The 12,006-nt window shown below is 58.3% G+C and overlaps 3 protein-coding genes across 3 annotated transcripts; 1 reads left to right on the forward strand and 2 right to left on the reverse strand.

The window, feature by feature from the left end:
* Positions 1 to 587: 587 nt before the first annotated feature.
* Positions 588 to 2,313, reverse strand: BESB_078520 (mediator complex subunit MED6; the record flags this gene model as incomplete). Its single annotated transcript, XM_029366214.1, has 2 exons — positions 588 to 824; positions 1,381 to 2,313. 2 exons carry the CDS (start codon positions 2,311 to 2,313, stop codon positions 588 to 590), a joined length of 1,170 nt encoding a protein of 389 aa, XP_029217645.1.
* A 1,685-nt stretch (positions 2,314 to 3,998) lies between these two features.
* Positions 3,999 to 8,295, forward strand: BESB_078530 (phosphoglycerate mutase family protein; the record flags this gene model as incomplete). Its single annotated transcript, XM_029366215.1, has 6 exons — positions 3,999 to 4,394; positions 4,939 to 5,105; positions 6,006 to 6,818; positions 7,238 to 7,322; positions 7,584 to 7,880; positions 8,140 to 8,295. 6 exons carry the CDS (start codon positions 3,999 to 4,001, stop codon positions 8,293 to 8,295), a joined length of 1,914 nt encoding a protein of 637 aa, XP_029217646.1.
* Positions 8,296 to 9,494: 1,199 nt separating this feature from the next.
* On the reverse strand, positions 9,495 to 10,367 carry BESB_078540 (superoxide dismutase SOD3; the record flags this gene model as incomplete). The annotated part of the gene is made up of 3 exons (XM_029366216.1): positions 9,495 to 9,592; positions 9,711 to 10,079; positions 10,184 to 10,367. 3 exons carry the CDS (start codon positions 10,365 to 10,367, stop codon positions 9,495 to 9,497), a joined length of 651 nt encoding a protein of 216 aa, XP_029217647.1.
* Positions 10,368 to 12,006: the final 1,639 nt, after the last annotated feature.

Consider the following 12,006-nt stretch of genomic DNA (forward strand, 5'->3'; position numbering starts at 1 on the left):
GAGCCTAAACGGTGGAGCCCACAAACTTTTGCCGCTTCAAACGGGTGTCTCACAGAGAGTATGCTACCGCAGGATAGCTGGAGCGCCACAGAACACAGCTGCTGCGACGCACGACCGAGAGGCCAGCACGACAGAGTCGAGGGCCACTCGGCTCGCGACAGGCCGCTTCCATTGACTTTCATTCTCACAGCAGATCACGGAAACGGCCGTGAGACGAAACCACGACGGCCTCGGAGACTGAAATCGACTCCCGAAGATCGCAGCTCGCGGCCTTGCCTCGAGACAACTGCAAGGAGAAGGCGGACTCCTAAACGAGCCAAATCCGCTCGCCTGGAAGCGACTCACGTAACTTTACGCTAAAAAGACGAAAATTCGAGGCCCAGCGATCCTTTCGGAGCTAGATCAGGCACAAAAAACGCCGACCCTCCCAGTTTGAACGTCGCGTGCTTCCCACTCATACGTACTCTCCACGGTACAGACCGCGAGCACCGACGCCTGAGTTCGCGAAAAATCGCATAAAATGTATCTCGCGCTCCACGTCGCGAGTCGCTGCCTCTTTCTCCTAGACGACAAAGCTTTAAAAAAACTTACCGCGCGAAGGCTGCGCGCTGAGCCTCGGCCTGCGCCGCGCGCTCCTGCGCGCGCTGTTCGAGTTGTTTCTTTTGTCGGAGGAGGAATTCGAGATGCTGCGAGGGAGGCAGCTTTCGAAGCCGCTCTATCTTGAGCTGTCTGTACGCCGCAACTTTCTTCTCCATCGCAGCCAGCAACTTCGCCTCCGCCTCGCGCTGCGCTCCCCACCGCTTCTCGGCTTGACGCTTCCGCTCCTGAGGCACAAGAACGACAACCGAAAGCGCCACGCAGACACTCTAGAGACGACAAGACAACAGCAGGATGAAGCAGTCGCCATCCGCGAGGAAGACGCACCAGCGCTGCTACGAAGAAAGCATACAAGAAGTTGGGGGCGTTCAGAGGACCGGAAGCCACTTTAACATGCATGCAGCGGAGTGTTTTTCTACGTGGGGGAGACGCGAGCGGCGAATAAAGGGCACAGAAGGAGAATGCTGTGAAAGAGGAGCGGCGCTGCGTATGTTTCGTGGGTTTATCCACGAGCCAGTCTCATGCCCTTCCCCCTCCTCCGCCCCCCCCTCCCGCGTCTGTACATACAGCTGCAAGTATGACTTCGCACTCGAACAGGGTTGATAAGGATGCGCGATGCGCACAGAAAGGCACGCGAAAAGCTCCAACCTTCCCTGCCAAATTCGGAATAAATACTTGAACACTCTATGAGAGTCTGTCTGTAACAAAAAGCTTTGGTTCGTTTTTGGCAGGTGCGGAGAACCCTGCTTGAGAAAGGCCCCCAGACGTCAGCCGCGCGCTGACCATGAGGGCTGCGATTTCGGAGGTGAGGAGATTCTGCTCTTCGTGGAGGACGCGGACGGCGGGTTCGCATCCGGGCTTTTTGAAGACCTCATTGACGCAAAGACCTTCGTCTGGGTCACTTTCGGTGTCGCACGCTGCCTGGTGGCGGGCGCCGGCGCGGAGGTTCGTTCCCGAGTCTCGCCACGTGTATCCGTTTGCAAGGCTCCAGCGAGCGAGGCGGCCCTGTAGCACGTCGAAGCAACCCTCAAGGTGCCCCATCGCCGCAGCCATTTTCTGCTGGATGATGTCTGAGAGGGGGGGCACGCGGTAGATCTTCCCTGAGATGACGGCGTAGACGCGCAGCGGCACTGTGTGGATCGCGCCGTGCCGCGCAAGCTCGCGCTTCAGCAGCGTTATGTGGAACAGCGCCTGGCTGTTGAAGAAGGTGCAGCGCGCCGCGAAGTCCACCCCCAGCTCAGCAGCCCCTCCCTCGCCCTCCGCCGCCGAAGCGCCAGCCCCTGCGCCCGCCGCGCCAGCCCCTGCACCCGCCGCGCCAGCCCCTGCGCCCGCCGCGCCAGCTGCCCCAGGCACCTGCGAGCGAAGCACATCGAGATTCGAGTAGGTGACAGAGAAGAGCCGACCCTGGAGGTCTGACAGATTGCGTTCGCCGCGTCGCAGGCGCTCGTTGAGCGTTTCGCCGGCCATCTCGACGTAAAACGGCGACAAGTAAAAGTACTCCAGCGCCGCGCCCTCCGAGTCCAGTGCGTGCGAACACAGCCAGCGCCAGTCGGCGAACTCTAGCGCACACTCCCGCTGCAAGGCGCCTTGCCGGTACGCAGGAAACGGCGGACAAGAATGAGAAGAGGAAGGAGAAGAGGAAGACAGCGAGTGAGACGAAGCCTGCGCCGCGGCAGCCGGCGAGGCGGAGGCAGGCGGAGCAGACGCCGGCAGCATCTTGCGGAAAAGCCAGAAAACGGCGCTACGTCGGTCGACACATGGCTGTCTACGGTGGACGCGCCGGTGTACGTACACCGCAACTCTGCACGGAGACTGGCGACCCGCGCGGAGGGGAGATCGAAGAGCAGCTTTCCCCTCCTTTGGCTCGCCTTCCGCCCCCAGCAAGCTGACTCACTGGCCGCCCAGCCTCTTCTCTGAGTCGCCAGAACAAGCAAAACACGAGGATTGTCGCGGAGAAGAAGACTAGAAAGAGGTGAGACAAGCTGGCGGCGCTTCGCCTAGCTGCGACGGGGACTGCAGCGCGATCAGGCCCTCCCGCGTGAGGACTGAGGAAGGAGCAAAAGAGAGGAACAAAGGCAAAAGACAAATAAGCAAAGCAGTCGCTACCTCGAGGTGTGGATGTACGGAAGGCTGCCGCAGAATAGAAAAACGCTCACTTGATACGGAAACGTCTGTCAACTCGGCGGCGAACCGCCGCTCTCGTTTTGGAAGAGAAAGCCGGGCGCAACAGGGGGAAAACGAGGGCGGAACCGATAAGAAATGGAGAGAAGAATCCCGTTGTGAACAAGAAAAAAGATAACAGGGCCCGTCTACCTCGAGTCGAGCTCCTCCTGCAAGAGAAAGCGAACAAAAACCCCTGCGCATGCAGTTCTCAAATTTCGCTTTCTTGAGGCTATGGACATGCTATGGACATGCGGCGACGACATATACCCTCAAGCTAAGCGAGCCAAGCACGCAGGCGCTGAAGGCGCCGATTCGTCTTTCTCCTCTACAGTGACAAAGTACTTGTAGATTGCGCCCATCTGGAGTTCGTCCTGTGAAGTCATCTGGCTGTCCTCTCAAGTTTTTACCTTTTTTTTCGGAGTCGTGAAACGGTATCGCGCCTTCTCGCGGCGTCGCTTGCCGCTTCAGCTGAGCCTCGCAAAGCCTGCACTACTCGTTCGTTGCGTCTCCTCTTGCTCTTCTCCGCTGTCGTCTCTTCCTCGTTTCCGTCTTTCGCATTCCGCGCTTCTGGTATCTCCTGACGTTGTCTGCGCTAATACACCCGCTACCCTCCCCGTCGCGGGCGCCACAAGGGAACTTCTTGCGTGTCTCCTGAGCGAGCACAGGATTCCGTGCGCGCCGCATCCTTTCCTTCACTTTTGCTCTGCTCCGCGCGCTTTCTTCCTTCCCCTGCCCCCGTAGTCCTCGTCTGGTGCTTCTCTTCATGCTTCGCGCCCTCCTCTGCTCTCGTCGCCGCTGTACCATGGTTCCGCTCTGGGCAGGTCTGACTACACTGCAGCGCCGAGCTATGACTCCCATGAGGCAATTGTCTCATCTCTGCCGGCCCGGCTAGCGCTGAATTCTCTTCGCTACTGCGCCCTCTGGCAGTTATTCGGCAGTTACTACAGAATTCGCGAGACGCTCGGTCGCCTGAGTCTGCGGCGAATGCTGAAGCTGACGTCACCTCTGCGCTCTCTATACACTTTTTGGTGTCGCGGCGAAGCGCCTTGCTGCTACCTCGCCTTTATCTGGATTTCCTACGCGAGAGGAGACCTGCGCAGGCACACGGGGAGCATAGGAAGAGTTTCCCTTCAGCTGTGTCTGTCTCTTGCAGCCTTATCCAGTCTCGCGCGTGTCGCTAGGTTCTGTCGCTTCTTCGTTGTCGCTTGCGACTCCTTCGTCCTTTTGAATTTCGGGCGATGGATAGCTTGTCGGCGGCTGCAGCTTCTGCGGCCGCGCAGGCGGCAGAGGCGGCGGGTGCCGCGCTGACCACGGGGTCGTCCTCGTCGTCTCTTCTCGTCTTTGTGTTTCCCTTCCTCTTTCCGCCTTCGCTCTTTCTCCTTCTTCTGCTCACGTTCTTTGTCTTCTTCGCGGCTTCTGTTCTCCTCCGCTACCTAAAAATTCTTCACCTGCGGCGCCAACAGGAGCTCCTTCGCCTCGCGGCCTCGAGCGCCGCCGCCGGTGTACAGCCACCTGGCGCGGCGCCGGCGGTGTATCTGTCGGGGATCTCGGCGCTCTGCGCGCCTGCGGCCCCCTCCGCCGGCCGCTGGATTTCCTTCGAACACCTCGCGCTCCTTGCACTCCTCACGAAAGATGTACGTCTCTGGGAGACAGAAGAGTTGAGAGGCGATCAAAAGCTACAGAAGGCCGCCTGGCAGAGAACGCGGTCGGGTGGATGCACAGAAGTCCGCAGAGCGCAGAGGAGGGCCCTGTGCGGCAGAGAGATTCAGCTGCGCGATGGCGGCGTTCAAAGCCTTGAGTTGCTTGCACCCTTTTGAGTCTGCCGCACACCTCCTCCCGCCGAAAGATCTGAGTGTCTTTCTCCGTCCCTTTGTATTTCGTACTCCGATGTGCAGTAGAGTAGACCGTGGGGGGATCGGTGTCTCAATGTATGCGTGATTTTGCGCCTCCATCACAGTCGCTCGACTTATATATATACATATGCATATATACATACATACATGCATGCATACATACATACATAAATACATATGTACATATATACATGTATGCTTGTATGGACGTGTGGTGCAGACATTGAAATGTGGGTGCGTATCTCTGGAGGTCTTGTGGCTTTGCGCGCCCTCGTGGAGCCTCTTTTTTTGTATGACTTTCTTTGTTTCCTCCCTCTGCATGCAGGCTGCGTGGAACGTCCTGCGCAAGCTGGGGCTCGCCGCGTACGCGATTCTGTTTTTTTGCCTCTCTGGTGAAGAGCGCGGACTCGAGACTGCCCTGAAGCGGCAGCGCGTGTCTCTTGACACCGCGGACGCCATAGAGAGGCGAACGATTATCTTCATTCGGCACGGGTAAGCGCCGCAGAAAGAAGGCAGGACACCGAGATACGCTCACGCAGACTCCTGATCAGCTCGCACTGCGAGTAGTAGTTCCTCCTCCTGCTCGCATGCATGCATCGCGAGCCGCACGCCGTCTGTTGAGACGCCCTCAAATGCGCGAGTTGAAGAGAGAACGAGGTACCCTTGTCTCTTCGCAGCTGTCTGCACACTTAAAGGGAGTTCACGTTCTTGTGTCGAGGAACAAAACGAGGCAGAGAGGATAGGGGCAGGTTCTTCAACTGCAGGCGTGTCTGCAAGTTATTTTGCATTTTCTGGCAAAGCTAATGTCGGCAGCGGCCGCTCCGATTAGGTGCGCTCGACTGGAGCTCCTTCGAATCTTGAGAGGGTTGCGGGCGTCAAGCTTGAGTGAAGAATACGAGGATAGCTCCAACAATAACTGGCTGAAATGTAGACCAGTTAGGATGAAAAGCCAATTACCAGATGCATTATCATTAACGTACAGAGATTTGCGTTACCTGCCGCGGCGAGCGCAGAGCCGCCTAAGCACGACGCAAGAAATCTGCAAAACGCAGAGGGAGCGTCATAGGGAGGGAAGGCAAACGATGCAGGCGAAAGGCCAATACTCACCCAAGAAGTAGACACGCGCCGCGTGGAAGCCAACTGGGGGGGAGGGGGGGGGGCGGTCGGCAAGAGGTTGACAAGAGAAGGCACGCGGAACTCGAAAACCCTGGAGAGAGGAGAACCTCCTCGGTGCACCCCTCCTCCCATGTGAAAAAAGAGAGGAGTCGTGCCACAGTGGAAAAGAGAGCGTGTGTATGTGTGTTGTATTCATCCAAGTTGGGGCGATTTGAGTAGAATATGTATTGAATAATTTACGTACGAGAGCGAGTTTTGCGTGTGTGTCGTTTGCAGCGAGTCTGTCTGGAACGCGACGTTCAACCGGCCGATGCTCTCTTTCTTTTTCCCGCTGCGTTTCTGTCTTTTTTGGCTGTGGGAGCTCTTCCTGGCCCCGGAGCGCGATTCTGTGTTGTTCGATTCGCCGCTGAGCACCGTGGGCATCTGCCAGGCCGCAGAGCTTCGCACAGCCCTCCGCGGCTCGGCGCCTTCCTGTGTCCCGCCTTCCTCCTCTCCGTCGCTCCGAGGCCTCAGCAAAGGCGGCAGCGAGGTCGGGTGGCCTGCGCTGCTGACGGCCTGGACTGCGTCGGGGGCGGGGGGCGCCTTCGCCGGCGCGCCGCAGAGCTCCGTGGAGATGGAGACTCTCGGCGACTCCGCGGAAGGCGCCCGCGACGGCAGTGTAGGCGACCCCTGTCGCGCCGGGATGGCGGTGACGAGCGGGAAAGTGGAGCGCCGCTTCGTTGGCGTGGCGGCGAAGAAAACGGCGGCGGGGTGGAACGAGGACGCCGACGACGGCCAAGCGGAGCGGGCTCTGACCGCGAGTGACGGCGTACGTACACGGCAGGGGCAGTGCGGCGCGCCAGCTGCGACGTCGCTGAGTCTGGCGAAAGCCGAAGAGCGAGAAGAAGGCATGCGGAGTCGCGCGCGCTCGGTGGAGGACGCGTGTTGCGCGACGGCCGCAGGGCTGGGAGAAGGAAGGGATGGAGCGGAAGACAGCGTCTTGGGCGAAAGCACTGACACAAAGCGCGCGGCCGCGACGATTGAGAGCGCGGGGCTCCAAACTGCGAACGCCATTCAGGACAGCTTGGTCCTCGTCACGTCCAACTTGAGGTACGTTGAGAATGTGCAGCCTTTTTTGTGAACAGCGCCTGTGGCAGGCTGCGCAGGGGGGAGAGGCGCGCGCGCATGTGCACTGGAGCTCGGCAACGGGTCACAAGCACTCCGACTGCCGCACGGCGGGTTTCACAGTCGGTTTTTGTTCGCTGCGCACTTTTGGCAGGTACTTGCGGCGCTTTGTAGAATTCGTGTTTCGAGTGCCTGTTCCCACGTGGGAAGCAGGGAGGCAGTTTGCTATCAGTGCATGGTGCGGGGGCCACGAACTCGTTTTCTGGGCGCGTCACACGATCTACCTTTTTTTTCAGCATTTCTGAGGGCCGCACGAACGCCGCCGCTTGACCTGTAGGGGGCGAGGCGGGCGTATCTGCAGTGGAAGACACGGCTTTTTTTCCGCGGCTTTCGTCTTTTCTCAGGCGGGCGATTTCCACCCTCTTGATTGCCCTGGGTCCCTCCGTGCAAGTTCATTCGCAAACTGTTCAGATCCTTTCTTCTCTCCAGGTTCGCCTTTCTGCCTCGCGCTCTCTCTTGCAATCTCTCAACACCCCCCCCCTACCCCCTCCCCGCTCCCGGCGGCCTGCTCCTGGGGCCTTAAATGGGAAGGCGCGATTCACGACACGAGTTTTGCATGCGCGTGCGCAGATGTATTGCCGTGGGTGCTGGCGTGTCCGCCAGAGGTGCCTGTGTGCGCCAGAGGGGCGTGGTGTGTCGGCTCCACAACGTGTTGTCGCCGTTCTTTCCTGTGCACTTTTCTGCTCACAGGAATCGACGCGTTTCCCGGATGCGCTGTCGCTTTCGAGTTTTTCGTTTTCGCGCAAGTCGTCGCCGCCGCTGTCTCAGCTCGAAGAGGCGATCGTCGGCGCGTCTCTGGGGCAGCTGTATGCGAGTCACTTGGATCAGAAGTTCAACCGCGGCAACAAGCGGATCTACACGACGCTTGTGGGGCGTCTCTTTGCCTTCTCCGCGTGGCTCTTCGCGGAGGGATCTACGGAGCGCCAGGCCGTCGTCGTCGTTGGTCACTCCCGATGGCTGCGCTACTTCTTCCGCATGTTTCTCCCGGTAAGCGAAGCGGCTGCGCGAAGAGGAGGCGGCCGCACGCCGGGCGGCGCAGCGTGCCTCATCTGAACTTGGCGCAGCCCCCTGATTCGTGGCCTTGCAAGCGCTAGGTGGAGAGAGGGAAGGAAAACGAACGGCGGTGGGGGCGCGTCGCCTCTGTTTGCGGGGGGGAGGGGGGGAGGTGATTTCCCCGTGGCGTCTTCTCCGCGGAGTTTGTTTCCGCGCGTGAATCTGAGCGGGCGCTGTGCCGGGGCGTGTGCAGGCGGATCAGACGCACCCAGCGGCGGAGAAGAAGCTGTCAAACTGCGGCGTGCTCAAGTTCGACTTTCTTCAGCTGCGTCAAAAGGGCTCCGCGCGCACCGACTACCTCATCGACTCGCGGTCCTGTCAGCTCTTGCGAGGCGCCTTCGCCTCTTAGTCGGGTTCGCAGATGGCAACGGAACTTTTTGCTAGGGAAGAAGTTAAGATACCAAACTGTTCTGGACGCTGTGCCTTCAAAGGTAATGCGCACGCAAGCGCCCAGCGAACTTGGGGTCGTTGGAGTGGAGGACTCAGAAAACGCAGACGGGCGCTCGGCGGGCAAGGCACGCTATGTGTGCGACTTGTGTTTTTTTCAAGTGCACGCCGCAGTAAACAGCCCGTGTGGGCGTTTCGACTCAGTGTCAGTATCCGCGCGCAATTCCGCCGAGAAACGTGCGCGTGGCGGTTGCGAGAAAAAACTTGAGTGCAGGGCGATTTTCGCGCCTGGGGGCCGCTCTCATTGATGGTAACGGCGCTTCAGTCCACGTAGACGCACCTACACAGGCCTCGTTGAGGCGTCGTGAGGCTGAATCCGCGCAGTGGACAGCACGTTCTCGCACGGTTCACAGAAGAAAAGCGATTCTCATTGCAGTATAGCCAGCAACTTGCGCTTTTGAGCCCGCCTTCGCACCTTTTCTGCCGCACTACTCAGCAGTGGCTCTCTATAATCTACAAGCAATGAGCCTTTTCCGCTGTCAGCCGTCGCTTGCTCGGCAAGCTAAGCCAGAAACAGATGCGAAGACCATCGGCATGTGGCACGTAGTCGAGTTGGATTTTGCCGCGACCGAACTGGCTATCCTCCGCGGTAGGGGCTGTCTGGTTAATTCGCTCCGCGAGCGAGCTAGTGGCTGAGGAGTGTGTAGGAAACCGAGCCTCGACTCAAAATCAAGCCAGATCTCTGGCCTTCACGCTGACACTCAGGCTGGCGGGATGCTTGCGTGGAACTCTGGGGAAAACGGTTTTCCGCGCAGTTCATGCGGAGAGTGCGTTTTCGTTCTCGTGAGGGATGTGGAGCGGTGTAGACGGTCAGCGAACTCCACCGCCGTAGTCAGGCAACTAAGCGATGACGCGTGCTGGCGAAGCGCTAAAAACGGGCGGGAAGGGTGCCAGTTCGCGGTCGGTCTAGAAAGGAGTATCGAACGTGTACATCGAGGGCCTTCAAATGGCATAGGAGAGACTTTATCCATCGACATAATAGGCAGGAGAGCCCTTCTCCTCTCCCACAAAGGCACGCAGATGTTTTTCGCTCGTGAACTATTCTCAGAGTTTCGACCCCAGCACCTCCGCTGGAGCGCCTCTTGGCTGGCTCGCTGCGATTCAGTTTCCTCCACTCATTGCCTGCTCGACAGGCTCGGCGCGCATGGCTGCCTGGAGATTCTTGTTCGCGAAGTCCCAGTTCACCACGTTCCACCAGCCTGCGCAGACCAGCATCCACAGCAAATGTACCAGTGAGCACAGCGCCAGCGGACAAAGCGTGCGGCTGCTCAAAAGTATGGAGGCCGTCCCACGAGCGGGGAAATGCAGATATCTTACCTTTCATGTAGGAGCTTCGGTCGTTTTGAGTGTCGAGGTAGTACGCGTGTTCCCACACGTCGCACGTGAGGATAGGCCACTTATTGGCCGTGATCGGATTGCCGGCATCGTGGGTTTCGCGCAGTTCCAGCCGCTTGTTCTGATTGCACCACACAAGCCAGACCCAGCCGGAACCAAAGTGCTTCGCGGCCACTTCGTTGAACTGCGACTTGAAGTTGGAGAAGGACGAGAAAGCCTTGTCGAGCTCGTCCTTCACCAACCCCGAGGGCTGACCGCCTCCGTTCGGCTTCATCGAGTTCCAGTAGAACGTGTGGTTCCACACTTGGCCGGCATTGTTGAAAATGCTCCCGTCCGCGGTTCGGATGATGTCTGAACAGACACAGCCGAGGTAAACTACAGGGAAATGATGCGCGTCGCGTCTGATCCCCGTCTCTGCGATTCCGCAGGGCTGGACTGGCGCACACTGTACTCACCTTCGAGTTTCTTTTTCTCGAACTCGGTGCCCTTGATCAGCTTGTTCAGCGTCTGCACATATGTCGCGTGGTGCTTGTCGTGGTGGAACTGGAGCGTCTTGGCGCTGATGTGCGGTTCGAGCGCTTCGTAGCCGTAAGGCAACGGAGGCAACTCGAAAGTGCCGCTACCGAAGAGCGACATCATCGTGCGGACGTAGAAGGTATGAAACGCCGGAGCTAGAAACTTGGAGCGGAGAGTTTTGTTCTCGAAGGGCCTCCTTGAGCTTGCTAGCAGGAGTGAAACCGGCTGGATGGATGCCGACGCGAACATACTCTTGGCTGCATGTGCGGATCGCTCCTGTTCGAGGAGGCATCAACAACTGTCGAGCCAGTAATGCAAATAAACAGATTTGACACCCAGGCCGCTACGTGGTTACTCGTACGGCAGCCAGGTGAGCCAGTTGGCTACATTGGCATCCCGCGTCGTTAAACGGAGCAAGGTTCGCTGCTATGCGAGCCAACCGATTGCCACCCCGGTCATCCAGCGCGGCTAGTCCTGTGTTTTCGGGCGCTTCGAGAGGCTGCGCTCGCGTCGTAAGAAGCTCCGACCCGCACACCCGTGTTTGTGGTGAGTAGTAGGGAGCCTGTTCCTCGACTTTCACTCTGGGCATCCACCTGTAACAGCTTCTTCCCGACGTTCAGACAGCCCCAGCTCAGCGGGGGGCCTCTTTGATACAGCCATTTCTAGCCAAATGGCGAGTACGATTTCGTGGTGCCTGCCATCGTGGAAAACCGCTACGCACGTCTGGGTTCACGGACACGCTGTAAGACGTCTACAAGAAGTAGATCCAGTCAAGCTTGAGCGACACACCAGCACTGTCGCATCCCCTGCCATCCTCAATTCCACCCCCGTTGGTCTATAACCCATCTTTTTCTGGAGAAATATGTCCGAAGAACTAAAGCGATCAGCTTGTTCCAAGTGACATTACTCTTACGTGGAGTTTCTGGGTTTGTAGGAACTACCGTCTTTCTGGTAGTTTACACTAGAAGTTTGACTGCCTCTTGTTGCAGTAGCGGCTGCTCCATGCAGTAGTTTTTCCCATCATCAGCACATCATAAGCAGCTACTTCTGTGACTGGAGAACATTTCACGCCTCGACATGTAGCCAGGGGACAGCCGCCTGTAGGAGCGATTCTTGTAATCATCATCTACACTTGAAGGTTCTGGCACAACTGCCATGAAACGCTGCACCGGACTGAACCCTCTATGCGAAACAGCGTGTGCTACCTGCTAAAGCCTCGCTGTTTGCACGAGTGGGACAGTGAATTGCAAAACTCGGCGAGGACGGGGTTACGGTTTTCGGATTCCCTGTGCGTCGGGGTTCACGATGTGAAGACAGCTCCCTTTTCAACCAGATTCTTTCATACCACACTCTTCTCCCCTGCTGGACACCCAGGAAGAGCGAGTCCTCGAGGGGAAATTCTCTTCTGGAAGCGCGTCACTCAGCGACAAAGCAACTTCCGAATGTGCGAAACACTCCTTTCATTGGCGCCCTCCCGTGGGCAGCGTAATGACGCAGTGTGTCGCACAGGTAGGCGTTCCCTAGACAGACAAAGCACATGGAAAGCTGAGGTTCCTAAACCCTAACCGCTTCCTTGCTAGTTAGGAGAGACGTGAGCGCTAATCGGCCAAGAGGAAGTCGCCGTCGGGCAGTTGCCACCCCCTCAGACGTGGATATCGCAGCACCCTTTTTCACCACCCAAATGCACTCTTGAGGTTCCTCTCGCATGCGGTCCTTCCTTCCGACACCACATGCCGTTCGCTTCTCCTCTCTCAGAACGACA

The sequence above is a fragment of the Besnoitia besnoiti genome, chromosome VII, assembly GCF_002563875.1.
Source record: "Besnoitia besnoiti strain Bb-Ger1 chromosome VII, whole genome shotgun sequence".
In the NCBI taxonomy this organism is placed as follows: Eukaryota; Apicomplexa; class Conoidasida; order Eucoccidiorida; family Sarcocystidae; genus Besnoitia; species Besnoitia besnoiti.